Source organism: Scyliorhinus canicula, chromosome 7 (assembly GCF_902713615.1).
Source record: "Scyliorhinus canicula chromosome 7, sScyCan1.1, whole genome shotgun sequence".
Taxonomy (NCBI): domain Eukaryota; kingdom Metazoa; phylum Chordata; class Chondrichthyes; order Carcharhiniformes; family Scyliorhinidae; genus Scyliorhinus; species Scyliorhinus canicula.
Genome location: NC_052152.1, coordinates 84,738,291 through 84,750,984, shown reverse-complemented (window position 1 = coordinate 84,750,984; position 12,694 = coordinate 84,738,291). Strand labels below are relative to the sequence as shown.

The 12,694-nt window shown below is 50.6% G+C and overlaps 1 protein-coding gene across 4 annotated transcripts in view; it reads left to right on the top strand.

Moving 5' to 3' along the window:
• LOC119969096 (superoxide dismutase [Cu-Zn]-like) overlaps positions 1 to 12,694 on the top strand; it is a 123,018-nt gene that overhangs the window by 30,466 nt on the left and 79,858 nt on the right. Inside the window, exon 1 of one of the 4 annotated variants that reach the window (XM_038802297.1) lies at positions 12,346 to 12,484. The exons of the other annotated variants lie outside the window; for them this stretch is intronic. Coding sequence (XP_038658225.1) covers positions 12,350 to 12,484 — 135 coding nt within the window. The 5' untranslated portion in view covers positions 12,346 to 12,349. Of the gene's footprint in view, positions 1 to 12,345; positions 12,485 to 12,694 lie in introns of those variants that run through there. 4 annotated transcript variants of the gene reach the window in all.

Genomic DNA, 12,694 nt, shown 5'->3' with positions numbered 1-12,694 from the left:
ACCCAATACTGGATGCAATTTTGCTGAAGAGGCGTAGGTGAATGTTGGAGGAGTAGTTTCAACTGGGGGTGGCATGTTTGCTGGTTATCAAACCCGGCAGAAAACAGTGAAAGTCCAGGCTAAAGAGCTGGAGCAGGCCTGTACTGTGTGGTGATCTCTACCACTGTATATATGTGTGTGCTTGCATTAGGGGATGTATGACAGTACCTGTATTACAGGTTTTCCGGTAAGCCCCTGCCGGCTAGCTCCGCCCACAGGCAGCAGTATAAATATTCATAAGTTTCCCTGAGATGCCATTTTACAGCTGCAGACGAAGGAATAACACCTCACTGTAATAAAGCCTCTCTTGTACCATATCGAGTCTTTTGTGTGCAATTGTTAGCGCCACAATTTATTACAGTGAGATTTTCCAACATCATGGACATCAGAATCAAGCCTGATCGCCTGCAGCTGGATCCGCAGTCGCCACACGCCAGGAAAGACTTTAACCACTGGCTGGCTGTTTTCGAGACCTACATCTCCTCAGCGGACCCTGCACCATCGGAGGATCAGAAGGTACAACTCCTATACTCAAGGCTGAGCTCCAGCGTGTTCCCGCTGATTCAGGACGCGCCTACCTACGTCCGGGCCATGGAACTGCCCAAAGAGAATTACGCTCAGTCGACGAACACTCTGTTTGCGAGACATGTACTCCCCACTCGCGTTCAACAACCGGGTGAGTCGATTGAGGACTTCTGGCGGGCCCTTATCCCTCTAGTACGGGACTGCGACTGCCAGGCCATCTCGGCCACAGAACATTCGAATCTACTCATGCGGGATGCATTTGTAACGGGTATTGCATCGGACCCCATCCGGCAACGACTGCTGGAAGTGGCCGCTCTCGATCTTGCGGCAACAAAGACCTTAGCGCCCTCAATGACGGCCGCTTCCTGTAATGTGCAATCCTACCCCGCCAGCCGCGCGGCCCACCCATCCTACCCCTCGTGGACCCCACAACCGACCCCCCCCCCCGACTGGGGCCGCTCCCGCGCAGTATGCCTGCGCTGCCCGCCGCACCACGCACCCTGGGGTCCCCTGCTGCTACTTCTGCGGTTAGCAGAAGCACCCCCACCAGCGCTGCCCGGCCCGCACCACGATCTGCAAATCTTGTGGCAGGAAAGGCCACTTTGCAGCGGTGTGTCAGTCCCGCGCAGTTGCCGCTATCGCGCCCAAACTCCCCTTCGCCGCAGCCGATTGCGCAGTGGGCCCTGCCGTCCGCTGCCCCCGGGGCCACGTGCGATCAGTGGGCGCCGCCATCTTCCTTCCCCGACTCCACGTGCGATCAGTGGGCGCCGCCCCCGCCATGTGCGCAGCCATCTTCATCCTCCGACTCCATGTGCGTTCTATGGCCGCTGCCATCTTGCCCCGCCCCTGCAATGTGCGCTCCATGGTCGCTGCCATCTTGCCCCGCTCCTGCAACGTGCGCTCCATGGTCGCTGCCATCTTGCCCCGCCCCAGCAACGTGCGCTGCTTGGGCGCCGCCATCTTCTTCCCCGCAGGTACTCCAGACGCCGCCATTTTGTCCTCCCTCGGAACGGGACCACGGGACCCGGGTCGCAGCCGCTACTCATCGGACTCTTCGGGCGATCGCCCGCTACTCGCCTCCATGATGCTCGACCAATCCCCTCCTCGCAACCTGGCCACCGCTTCTACGACGGTGCTTGTCAACGGCCACGCGACCTCCTGCCTCATCGACTGTGGGAGCACAGACAGTTTCGCCCATCCGGACACGGTAAGGCACTGCTCCCTCGCGGTCCATCCTGCCAACCAGCGGATCTCCCTGGCCTCCGGATCCCACTCTGTCCCGATCCGGGGCTTCAGTCTGGTTAAACTCACCGTACAAGGCGTTGAATTCAACCGTTTCCGCCTGTAAGTTCTCCCCAACCCCTGTGCGACACTTTTACTGGGCCTGGACTTCCAATGTAACCTCCAGAGCCTCACCCTCAAATTCGGCGGACCCCTACCTCCCCTCACCGTTTGCGGCCTCACGACCCTCAAGGTTGACCCTCCCTCCTTCTTTGCCAATCTGACTGCAGATTGCAAGCCCGTCGCCACCAGGAGCAGATGGTACAGCACCCAGGACAAGACCGTCATCAGGTCAGAGGTCCAGCGGCTGCTTCGGGAGGGTATTATCGAGGCCAGCAACAGTCCCTGGAGAGCCCAAGTGGTGGTGGTTAAAACTGGGGAGAAACACAGGATGGTCGTGGACTACAGCCAGACCATCAACCAGTACACGCAGCTCAACGCGTACCCGCTCCCTCGCATATCTGATATGGTCAATCAGATTGCACAGTACCGGGTCTTCTCGACAATTGACCTGAAATCCGCCTACCACCAGCTCCCCATTCGTAAATCGGACCGTCCCTACACTGCCTTCGAGGCGGACGGTCGACTGTATCAATTTCTTAGGGTTCCTTTCGGCGTCACTAACGGGGTCTCGGTATTTCAGCGAGAAATGGACCGAATGGTTGACCGGTACGGACTGCGGGCCACGTTTCCGTACTTAGACAATGTCACCATCTGCGGCCGCGACCAGCAGGACCATGACGCCAACCGTGCTAAATTTCTCCACACCACATCTCTCCTCAACCTCACTTATAACAAGGAGAAGTGCGTGTTCCGCACAGACTGCTTAGCCATCCTCGGCTACGTAGTCCAAAACGGACTACTGGGGCCCGATGCCAACCGCATGGGGCCCCTCATGGAGCTTCCCCTCCCCCACTGCCCCAAGGCTCTCAAACGCTGCCTGGGGTTCTTTTCTTACTACGCCCAGTGGGTCCCACAATATGCGGACAAGGCCTGCCCACTGATCCAGTCCACACAATTTCTCCTCACGGCCGAGGAACAACAGGCCTTCGCTCGTATTCGCTCAGACATAGCCAAGGCCAGGATGCACGCAGTAGACGAGACACTGCCCTTCCAAGTAGAGAGCGACGCTTCAGATGTCGCCCTTGCTGCCACTCTAAACCAGGCAGGCAGACCCGTGGCATTCTTTTCCCGCACCCCCCATGCCTCTGAAATCCGACACTCCTCTGTTGAGAAGGAGGCCCAGGCAATTGTTGAAGCGGTGCTGCACTGGAGGCATTACCTGGCCGGCAGGAGATTCACTCTCCTCACTGACCAACGGTCGCTTAGCCTTCATGTTTAACAATACACAGCGGGGCAAGATCAAAAACGACAAAATCTTGCGGTGGAGAATCGAGCTCTCCACCTATAATTACGAGATCTTGTATCGCCCCGGCAAGCTCAACGAACCCCCAGACGCCCTCTCCCGAGGTACATGTGCCAGCGCACAAGTGAACCAGCTCCGTGCCTTGCATGAGAGTCTTTGCCATCTGGGGGTCAATCGGTTTTACCATCTGGTCAAAGCCCACAATCTGCCCTACTCCGTCGAGGAAGTACGGACAGTCACCAGAGACTGCCAGGTCTGTGCGGAGTGTAAGCCGCACTTCTACCGGCCAGACCGCGCGCGCCTGGTGAAAGCGCTCCGCCCCTTTGAACGCCTCCGCATGGATTTCAAAGGGCCCTTCCCCTCCACTGACCGCAACGCCTACATCCTTAGTGTGGTCGACGAATTCTCTCGGTTCCCCTTCGCCATCCGATGCCCGGATATGACATCTGCCACCGTCATCAAGGCCCTTGATTCCATATTCGCTCTGTTCGGTTTCCCTGACTATATCCACAGTGACAGGGGATCCTCGTTCATGAGTGATGAGCTGCATCAGTTCCTGCTCAGCAGGGGTATCGCCTCCAGCAGGACGACCAGCTACAACCCCCGGGGAAACGGGCAGGTAGAGAGGGGGAACGGGACGGTATGGAGGGCCATCCAGCTGGCCCTACGGTCCAGGAACCTCCCAGCCGCTCGCTGGCAGCAGGTCCTCCCTGACGCACTCCATTCCATTCGGTCACTGCTGTGCACCGCAACTAACAACACATCCCATGAACGTGTTTTTGCCTTCCCCAGGAAGTCTACATCTGGGGTGTCGCTCCCGACTTGGCTCGCCGCTCCAGGGCCAGTCCTTCTTCGTAGGCATTTCAGGCACCACAAGGCAGACCCTCTGGTGGACAAGGCACGCCTGCTCCACGCGAACCCCCAGTTTGCCTATGTGGAGTTCCTCAATGGCCGCCAGGATAGTCTCAGGGACCTGGCTCCCTTGGGTGCCAATCCCATGCCCACACTCCTCCCTACCCACGCGCCACCCTCTTTTTCCCTGGCGCCCCCGAATTCAGCCCCACCAGGTCCATCCCTCGTTCCCCTGCCCACACTGGAGGACATGGAAGATTTTGGCTCGCTCCCGGAGTCATCCCGCCACTGGCCAGCACCAACACCGCCAGCACCTACGCCGTCATCGCCGACACCGCCTGTGCAGACGTCGCCACCACTGCTGCGTCGCTCGCAACGGAACGTCCGACCGCCGGTCCGACTCAACCTGTCGGGCACAGGGTTGCCCGATGGACTCTTGGTTCCTTTTTCCCCCCTCTGTAAATAGAACACGTTTATGTATTATAGTTTCACGTCACCCCCGCCGGACTCATTTTTTACAGGGGGTGAATGTGGTGATCTCTACCACTGTATATAATTGTGTGCTTGCATTAGTGGATGTATGACAGTACCTGTATTACAGGTTTTCCGGTAAGCCCCTGCCGGCTAGCTCCGCCCACAGGGAGCAGTAAAAATATTCGTAAGTTTCCCTGAGATGCCATTCTACAGCTGCAGACGAAGAAATAATATCTCATTGTAATAAAGCCTCTCTTGTACCGTATCGAGTCTTTTGTGTGCAATTGTTAGCGCCACATACTGTAGTACTATAGGGGTGCAGGCAGGGAAGGCTGATGCAAGCTGGAAGGCCCCAGCTGGAGTTGATGGCTTTTATTGAGGCGGAATTCTGGCAGCAGAGAAGGAAATGCATGAGGATTGCTCGAACGCCATCGAAGGAGCTGTGGCACCCCTGAAGAGCTCTGTGGAGCGGGTGGAGAAGTGTTTGGAGATACAGGAGTCGCAGATTCGGGAGATCGAAGGAGTGATCTCGGATCTGGCACTTTGTAATGGTTGGGAACATGTTTGAAGTGGGGGTAGGGATTGGGGGATTTTTGTCTTTTTTGTGGGGGGGGGGGGAGTTTACTGTTGGGATTGTAAGGGATTATCAGGGTGAAAAGTTTATGTGGGGATTGATGTTCCCGTCCTCCCCTCTGTTTTATGGGACAGTTTGTGTTTAACATTTGTTTGTTTGCTTTTGGAGGAGGCTGTCTGGAGTTCAGGAGAAGTTTTTGTTTGGGTGGGGAGGGTAAGCTCAGCAGGGAGCCTTCCTCCTTGAGCTGAGCAGTGCGGGGGGAGGTCATTAGGAGGTGCTTTTGGGCGGGGGCTGCCGTGCTAGCAGGTGATACTGGTGAACGGAAGTGAGGTGGTGGGGAAGAAGACCAAGAGTGGTGGCCAGGAAGGGGGGGGGGGAAGAGATGACATGGTCAGGAGCGGAGAAGGGGGCCATCTGGGATGGGCTATGTATAGGGTGGAATTAACAGGGCGGGAGTTAAGTGGGGAAGGTGACGGACGGTCGAGGGGATTGGAGGCGTAATCTCCGGTAAGACTGGTATTGTGGAACGTCTGGGGACTGAATGCGCCGGTTAAAAGATCACGGGTGTTCGCACACCTCAACTGAAAGCGGGGGTGGTCTTTCTGCAGGAGACGCACCTCCGTGTGAAGGACAAGGTTAGGTTAAGAAACGGGTGGGTCGGGCAGGTTTTGCATTCAGGGTTTGATTCAAAATTGAGTGGAGTGGCAATTTTAATGAGCAGAAAAATGCGATTTGTGAATGTGAAGGTGAGGGAACCCGGGTGATATGTGATTGTGAGTGGGTATTGGAAGAGGCACCGGTGATGTTGGTAACCGTGTATGCCCCAAATTGGGGTGATGTGGGTTTTATGAGAGAGTTGCTGGTAGCGATCCCGGATTTGGCCGTACGGCAGTTGATCATTGAGGAGATTTTAACTGTGTCCTAGAGCCGAGGATGGATAGGTCAAGCCCTAGGTCAATGGATAGAGTACGAATGTCAAGGGAGCTCGGGGGTGGTTTATGGAGAGGATGGCTATGGTGGATCCATGGCGCTTTCAGAACCCAGGGGCAAGAGAGTATTACTTCTTTTCACATGCTTATAAGGTGTATTCGAGGACTGAGTACTTTGTAGTGAGTTGGGAGATTTTGGTTGGGGTGGAGGGGGCAGAGTATGTGGGGACAGTTAACTCGGACCATACGCCCCATTGGCTGGAGATTCGGTTTAGATTGGGATGAGAGGAGAGGCAGGGGTGGAGGTTTAACTCGGGGTTGTTGCCAGCTGAAGGTGTTTGTGATAAGGTGCGGTTAGGAGCAGGTGGAGTTGAATCAGAATGGGGAAGTGTCGGCGGTCATTCTTTGGGAAGTACTGAAGGCAGTGGCCCGGGGAGGGGGAGAAATTATTTTGTTTAAGGCTCGTGCTGATATGGAAAGGAGGGAGGAACATGACCAACTAGTGAGCGAGACAATGGAGATGGACAGGGAATATTCAAGGGTGCCCACTGTGGAGGGATTGGCGAGGAGGGAAAAATTGCAGGGGTACTTTGACAGGCTGACAATAGGGAGGGCAGTAGGGCAACTGTGTAGGGCAAGAGGGGTGCAATATGAGTATGGGGAGAAGGTGAGCCGCATGCTGGCGCACCAGCTGCGGAGGCAGGCTGCGTCCAGTGAAATATTGAAGATATGGACTGGGGCTGGGGATGTGGTTTCAGAGTCAGGGAAAATAAACGAGGCGTTTAGGGAGTACTACCAAGGACTTTATGAGGCGGACCCGGGGGAAGAGGAGGGGCATGGTTTCTGGACGAGCTGGAATTTCCTCATGTAGAGGAAGAAAAGAGGCAGGTGTTGGTGGAGCCCCTGGGGCAGAGGGAGCTGCTGGATAGTATTAGGGGTATGAAGTCGGGGAAGGCCCCTGGGCCGGATGGGTACAAGGTGGAATTTTATAAGGAATTTGCGGCGGACCTGGCACCACATCTGTCAGAGTGTTTAATGAAGCACTGGAGAAGGGGGAGTTGTCGGAGATGATGACATTAATCTCAAAAAAGGGAAAGGACCCGGTTGAATGTGGGTCATACAGGCCCATATCTCTATTGAACAAAGATGTGAAAGTATTGGCCAAGTTGTTGGTGGGGAGATGGAAGATTGTGTCCCAGGGGTGGTTGCAGAAGATCAAACAGGCTTTGTGATGAGTAGGCAGCTCACGAGTAATATCAGATGCTTGTTGAATGTGGTGATGAATCCGTCTGGGGCTCTGGTACTGGAGGTGGGGGTGTCTATGGATGGGGACAAGGCATTTGATCGGGTGGAGTGGCGGTATTTGTTCGAGGTTTTGGTTTGGGCCGAGATTTGTTGCAAGGGAGCGGTTGCTGTATGTGGCACCAAGGGCAAGGGTGAGGATGAATGATATGAGCTCACAAAGCTTTGACTTATGCAGGGTACGAGGCAGGGGTGCCCGCTGTTGCCGTTGCTGTTTGCGCTGGCGATAGAGCCACTGGCGATGGTTGTTAGGGCGTCGGTGGAGTGGCTGGGGATAATGAGGGGATAGGTGTTGCTCTATACGGATGACCTCTTGCTGTATGTTTTGAATCCGTTGGAGAGTATGGGAAGGATTATGGGTCTACTGAGGTTTGGCGGTTTCTCTGTATGCAAACTGAATGTAGGTTTTCCGGTGAATGAGCTGGGACAGTGGGCTAATTTAGGGGGGATGCCATTTACGGTAGCGAGGGATAGGAATTTGGGATTCAGGTAGTGAGGGAATAGATGGGGCTCCATAAGTGGAACTTAACGAAGCTGGTGGATGAGGCCAGGGAGGATCTTAAGAGGTGGGATATACTGCACTTAACGTTGGCGGGGAGGGTCCAAGTGGTGCAAATGAATATTCTGCCAAGGTTCTTGTTTATCTTTCAGGCTCTCCCGATCTTTATACTAAAGGCAGTTTTTCAGAAAGTGGACACGATCATTTCTGACTTTGTATGGGTGGGGAAGGTGCCTCGGGTGGGGAGGGCCCTGCTACAGAGATAGAGGCAGCGGGGGGGGGGGGGGGGGGGGGGGGGGGTTGCCGAACTTGCTTCATTATTATTGGGCGGCGAATGTCGACAAGGTGCAGCGGTGGTGGGAAAGAGAAGGGGTAGAGTGGTTTAAATAGAAGAGGAATCTTGTAAGGGGTCTCCTTTGAGAGCTATGGTGACGGCAGTATTGCCAATGGCTCCGAGTAGGTATTGAGGAACCCCAGTTGTGCAGTCCACGTTGAAGATACGGAGTCAGTTGAGGATGCATTTTAGGGTGGAAGGGATGTCAGTGTTAACGCCGCAGTGCGTGAATCATGGGTTTGAGCCGGGGGGGGGGGGGGATGGATAGTGTATACAGAAAGTGGGGTTGGTCAAGGTGAGGGATTTGTATTTGGAGGGGGTTCAACAGTCTGGAGAAGCTAAGGGAGGGAGTAGAGCTGCCAAGGGGGAGTGAGTTCAGGTATCTGCAGATTAGGGATGTTGCACAAAAGGTCTGAAGGGGATTCCCTCGAATGTCAGGATACACCCTGCTGGAGCGACTGCTGCTTCTGGATGTGGAAGGGGAGGGAAGAATTGGGGATATATGCAAGTGGCTGGGGGAGCAGGGAGGCGGGCGGGTGGTGAAGATCAAGGAGAAATGGGAAGCGGAGTTGGGAGGGGAGATCAATTAGGGAATATGGAGTGAGGCACTGCGAAGGGCTAACGGGACCTCCTCTTGTGCAAGGATGAGCCTGATACAGTTCAAGGTGGTGTACAGGGTGCATATGAGTCGGGCGAGAATGAGTGCGTTCTTTCAGGGGGTAGCAGATGAGTGTGACAGGTGTGGGCGGGGGCTAGCGAATCACGCGCACATGTTTTGGGGTTGCAAAACAAGTGGGAAGATTCTGGGCGGGAATGATTGATTGATTGATATTTATTGTCACATGTACCGAAGTACAGTGAAAAGTATTTTTCTGTGGCCAAGGGAACGTACACAGAACGTACATAGTAGACAAAAGAATAATCGACAGAGTACGTTGACATTGAATGTTCGTGGTCTAAACCAGGATAGTGGAGGAGGAGGTGGACCCAGACCCTTTTGTGGCGATATTTGGGGTTTCAGAGAAGCCGGAGCTCATGGAGAGGAGGAAGGTTGATGTTGTGGCCTTTATCTCTCTGATTGCACGGCGGTGAATTGTATGGGCGTGACGGTCGGCATCGCCACGGGGGTAGTGGCTTGGTTGGGTGACCTGTACGACTTCCTGAATTTGGAGAAGATAAAGTATGAGTTAAGGGGCTCTGCGGGGGGAGGGGGGGTGTTGAGAAACGGTGGGGGATATTTCTGACCGCGTTTGAGGAGTTGGTCATCATGGGGGGGAGGGGGGTAATTGAAAATGGAAAGAAATTGTGCAGACTGTATAGTTGATTGCTGGGAAGAATGCTTCCCTGGTTGTTTATTTGCTGTAACCTGTTCTGATACATGTTTGTATTAAATACATTTTTTTTTTAAAAGTCCCCTAAAATTCCAGGTGATAATCCTGTTGGGGGTTTTCTGTCTCCCTGCTCCTGCAGGATCAACCATACTTACCTGGTGGATGTACTCCTGCACTCTGGGAGGATCATTAAATTTACTGTTTTTAGGTTTTACTTTTGGTATAATAACAGCAAATTAATCAGGAGGAAAATCAGAACCCTGAAAAACCTGGATAAACAGAAAGAGAACTAGATTTTATTTTGAACATTGTTGAAACTCTAGAATATATACAAATATTTTTTTAAATTGTAGTCAAGGTAAATGACTTTTCACAATTATTTATATAATTCATAAGCACTTTTATGGAGGTGACATTTGATTCACCAGGTTGTTAACTCCAAAGTAGTTTTTATTAATGGTAAAATTGAAAACCTGTTTATCATGGCTCTGGCTTTTGTAACGCTGAGATATTAAACGGTTGTTCAATATACACAAGCATGCAGTTTCAATGTGCTTTTGCTAACTTCAATCTTGATGGGGTGGGTCTCTTTTCATAATATATGCTGTTATAGTATATACTAACATAGTAACTATGAACATACTCTGCGCTCCTTACATGACTAAAAATGAGAGATTGACATTTTGTGAAAAACGTTTGCTATAGCAGTCCCGAAAAAGAAATCCGAGTTTCCTTTTTAAAAAAAAACAATTTGCACTTCCTTTTTGTCTGTTGAAAATTGGGCCTTTGATACTATTGTGGTACATTAAATGTGAATGTTCGTGTGGCAACTGTGATGGGCATATATCTCTGAGCCGCTTTATTTGGTAAGAAAATAATGAGAAATTTGAGATTTTGCTTCTCAAATTTGAGTGATTTTTTTTACCCCTTGGAAAAAGAACAGAATTTATCAGTGGTATTCACTCTTAACTCATTTTAATGGTTGCATAGAATGCTTAATTACAGTCTATGTGACTCTGCTTGTATGACAAAGAGGAATATTTGAGCTTTTTAGTGTAGATACTGACTGATATTTTTTACATTTTAAAGATTCAGGCAGAAGAAGATGATCTGGGAAAGGGTGCAAATGAAGAGAGCCTTATTACAGGGAACACTTCAACAGGTTTAGCCTGGGGAGTCATTGGAATAACTGAGGTTAATTAAAAAAAAATGATACTGTAGTGCACAAGCAATGAATCAACAACATAAGTTGGCAGGCATTGTTTTAAAATTGAATTTAATATTACCAATGTAGCACAATGCGTGTATAAAACTGCTTTTGTAAGCTATATTTTTTGTCCAAACTAATTTTCAAGTGTTATTTGTTATAGTGCATTTGGTATCCTTATTCTCTACCAAATATCAATAAATGTTATTATTGAAATCTAGACCCTTATTCAGTGCACTATTTACGTTGTCGTATCATAAGAACATAAGAACTAGGAGCAGGAGTAGGCCATCTGGCCCCTCGAGCCTGCTCCACCATTCAATGAGATCATGGCTGATCTTTTGTGGACTCAGCTCCACTTTCCAGCCCGAACACCATAACCCTTAATTCCTTTATTCTTCAAAAACCTATCTATCTTTACCTTAAAAACATTTAATGAAGGAACCTCAACTGCTTCACTGGGCAAGGAATTCCATAGATTCACAACCCTTTGGGTGAAGAAGTTCCTCCTAAACTCAGTCCTAAATCTACTTCCCCTTATTTTGAGGCTATGCCCCCTAGTTCTGTTTTCACCCGCCAGTGGAAACAACCTGCCCACATCTATCCTATCTATTCCCTTCATAATTTTATATGTTTCTATAAGATCCCCCTCATCCTTCTAAATTCCAACGAGTACAGTCCCAGTCTACTCAACCTCTCCTCGTAATCCAACTCCTTCAGCTCTGGGATTAACCTAGTGAATCTCCTCTGCACACCCTCCAGTGCCAGTACATCCATTCTCAGGTAAGGAGACCAAAACTGAACACAATACTCTAGGTGTGGCCTCACTAACACCTTATACAATTGCAGTATAACCTCCCTAGCCTTAAACTCCATCCCTCGAGCAATGAAGGACAAAATTCCATTTGCCTTCTTAATCACCTGTTGCACCTGTAAACCAACTTTCTGGCACACCCAGGTCTCTCTGCACAGCAGCATGCTTTAATATTTTATCATTTAAATAATAATCCCGTTTGCTGTTATTCCTACCAAAATGGATAACCTCACATTTGTCAACGTTGTATTCCATCTGTCATACCCTAGCCCATTCACTTAACCTATCCAAATCCTCTGCTTAGTTTAACATTACTAATTAATTATATTAGTGGATTTCTTACCATAGTTCTCACAATTTCATGAAGATCAGCTGCTCAGCTTTGGTGCTACTAGGAACTCAATTAGTCCAATATTCCTCGAAGGGATGGTTTAAGTTTGCCAATTTTCTGGAACATAGCAGATAGACCGAAGCCAATTATATTGAGTTACATCTTGGCTAACGTTGCACTGCAGATTTGTGAAAGTTGCTGTGAAGTCTGGGCCAGCCTTTTATTCAAGCTCTTAGCTTGAAAGCTGCATATTTGTAACATTCGATATTTGTAGTAACGTTTGAAGTGATGTCATCATCGTCCATCGCCATATGATTTATTTTGCACAGACGGGGTAAAAGATACCCACACGCAGGGAGTAGACATCCTTTTGCAATTTATGGTTACGTTCGCAGGCTAACTTGCCAACTTACCATGTGACATGGCAAATATGGCAGGGAGGAGTTTGAAACGCACGTGCGCCGCGCGCGAGAGAAAATAGAGTACTGCGCATGCTCAGTGATATACTTCAGTTGGTGGCCAGTGAGGAAACCATGATCGCGACAGGTACCTGTTTTATGAAGGGTAATGAAGCTGAACAGGACAGTGGGAACTCGGTCCGTGGAACGGTCACTTTCGAATGGGATGTAAGCATTAGATTTAAATAGTAGATTTATGGTAGATTTGCCATTTGACTCCGTGAATTTAATGCATGTCGCTGAAGCGTAATCCCACCAACAGCCGTGAGGTGCGACACGGTCCCGTGAATTCTGTCGAAACTACTTCAGTCTAGAAACTCTCCAAATACAAAAAAATAAACTGGGCAATATCTGATATTTATATCGAAAGGGAATGAG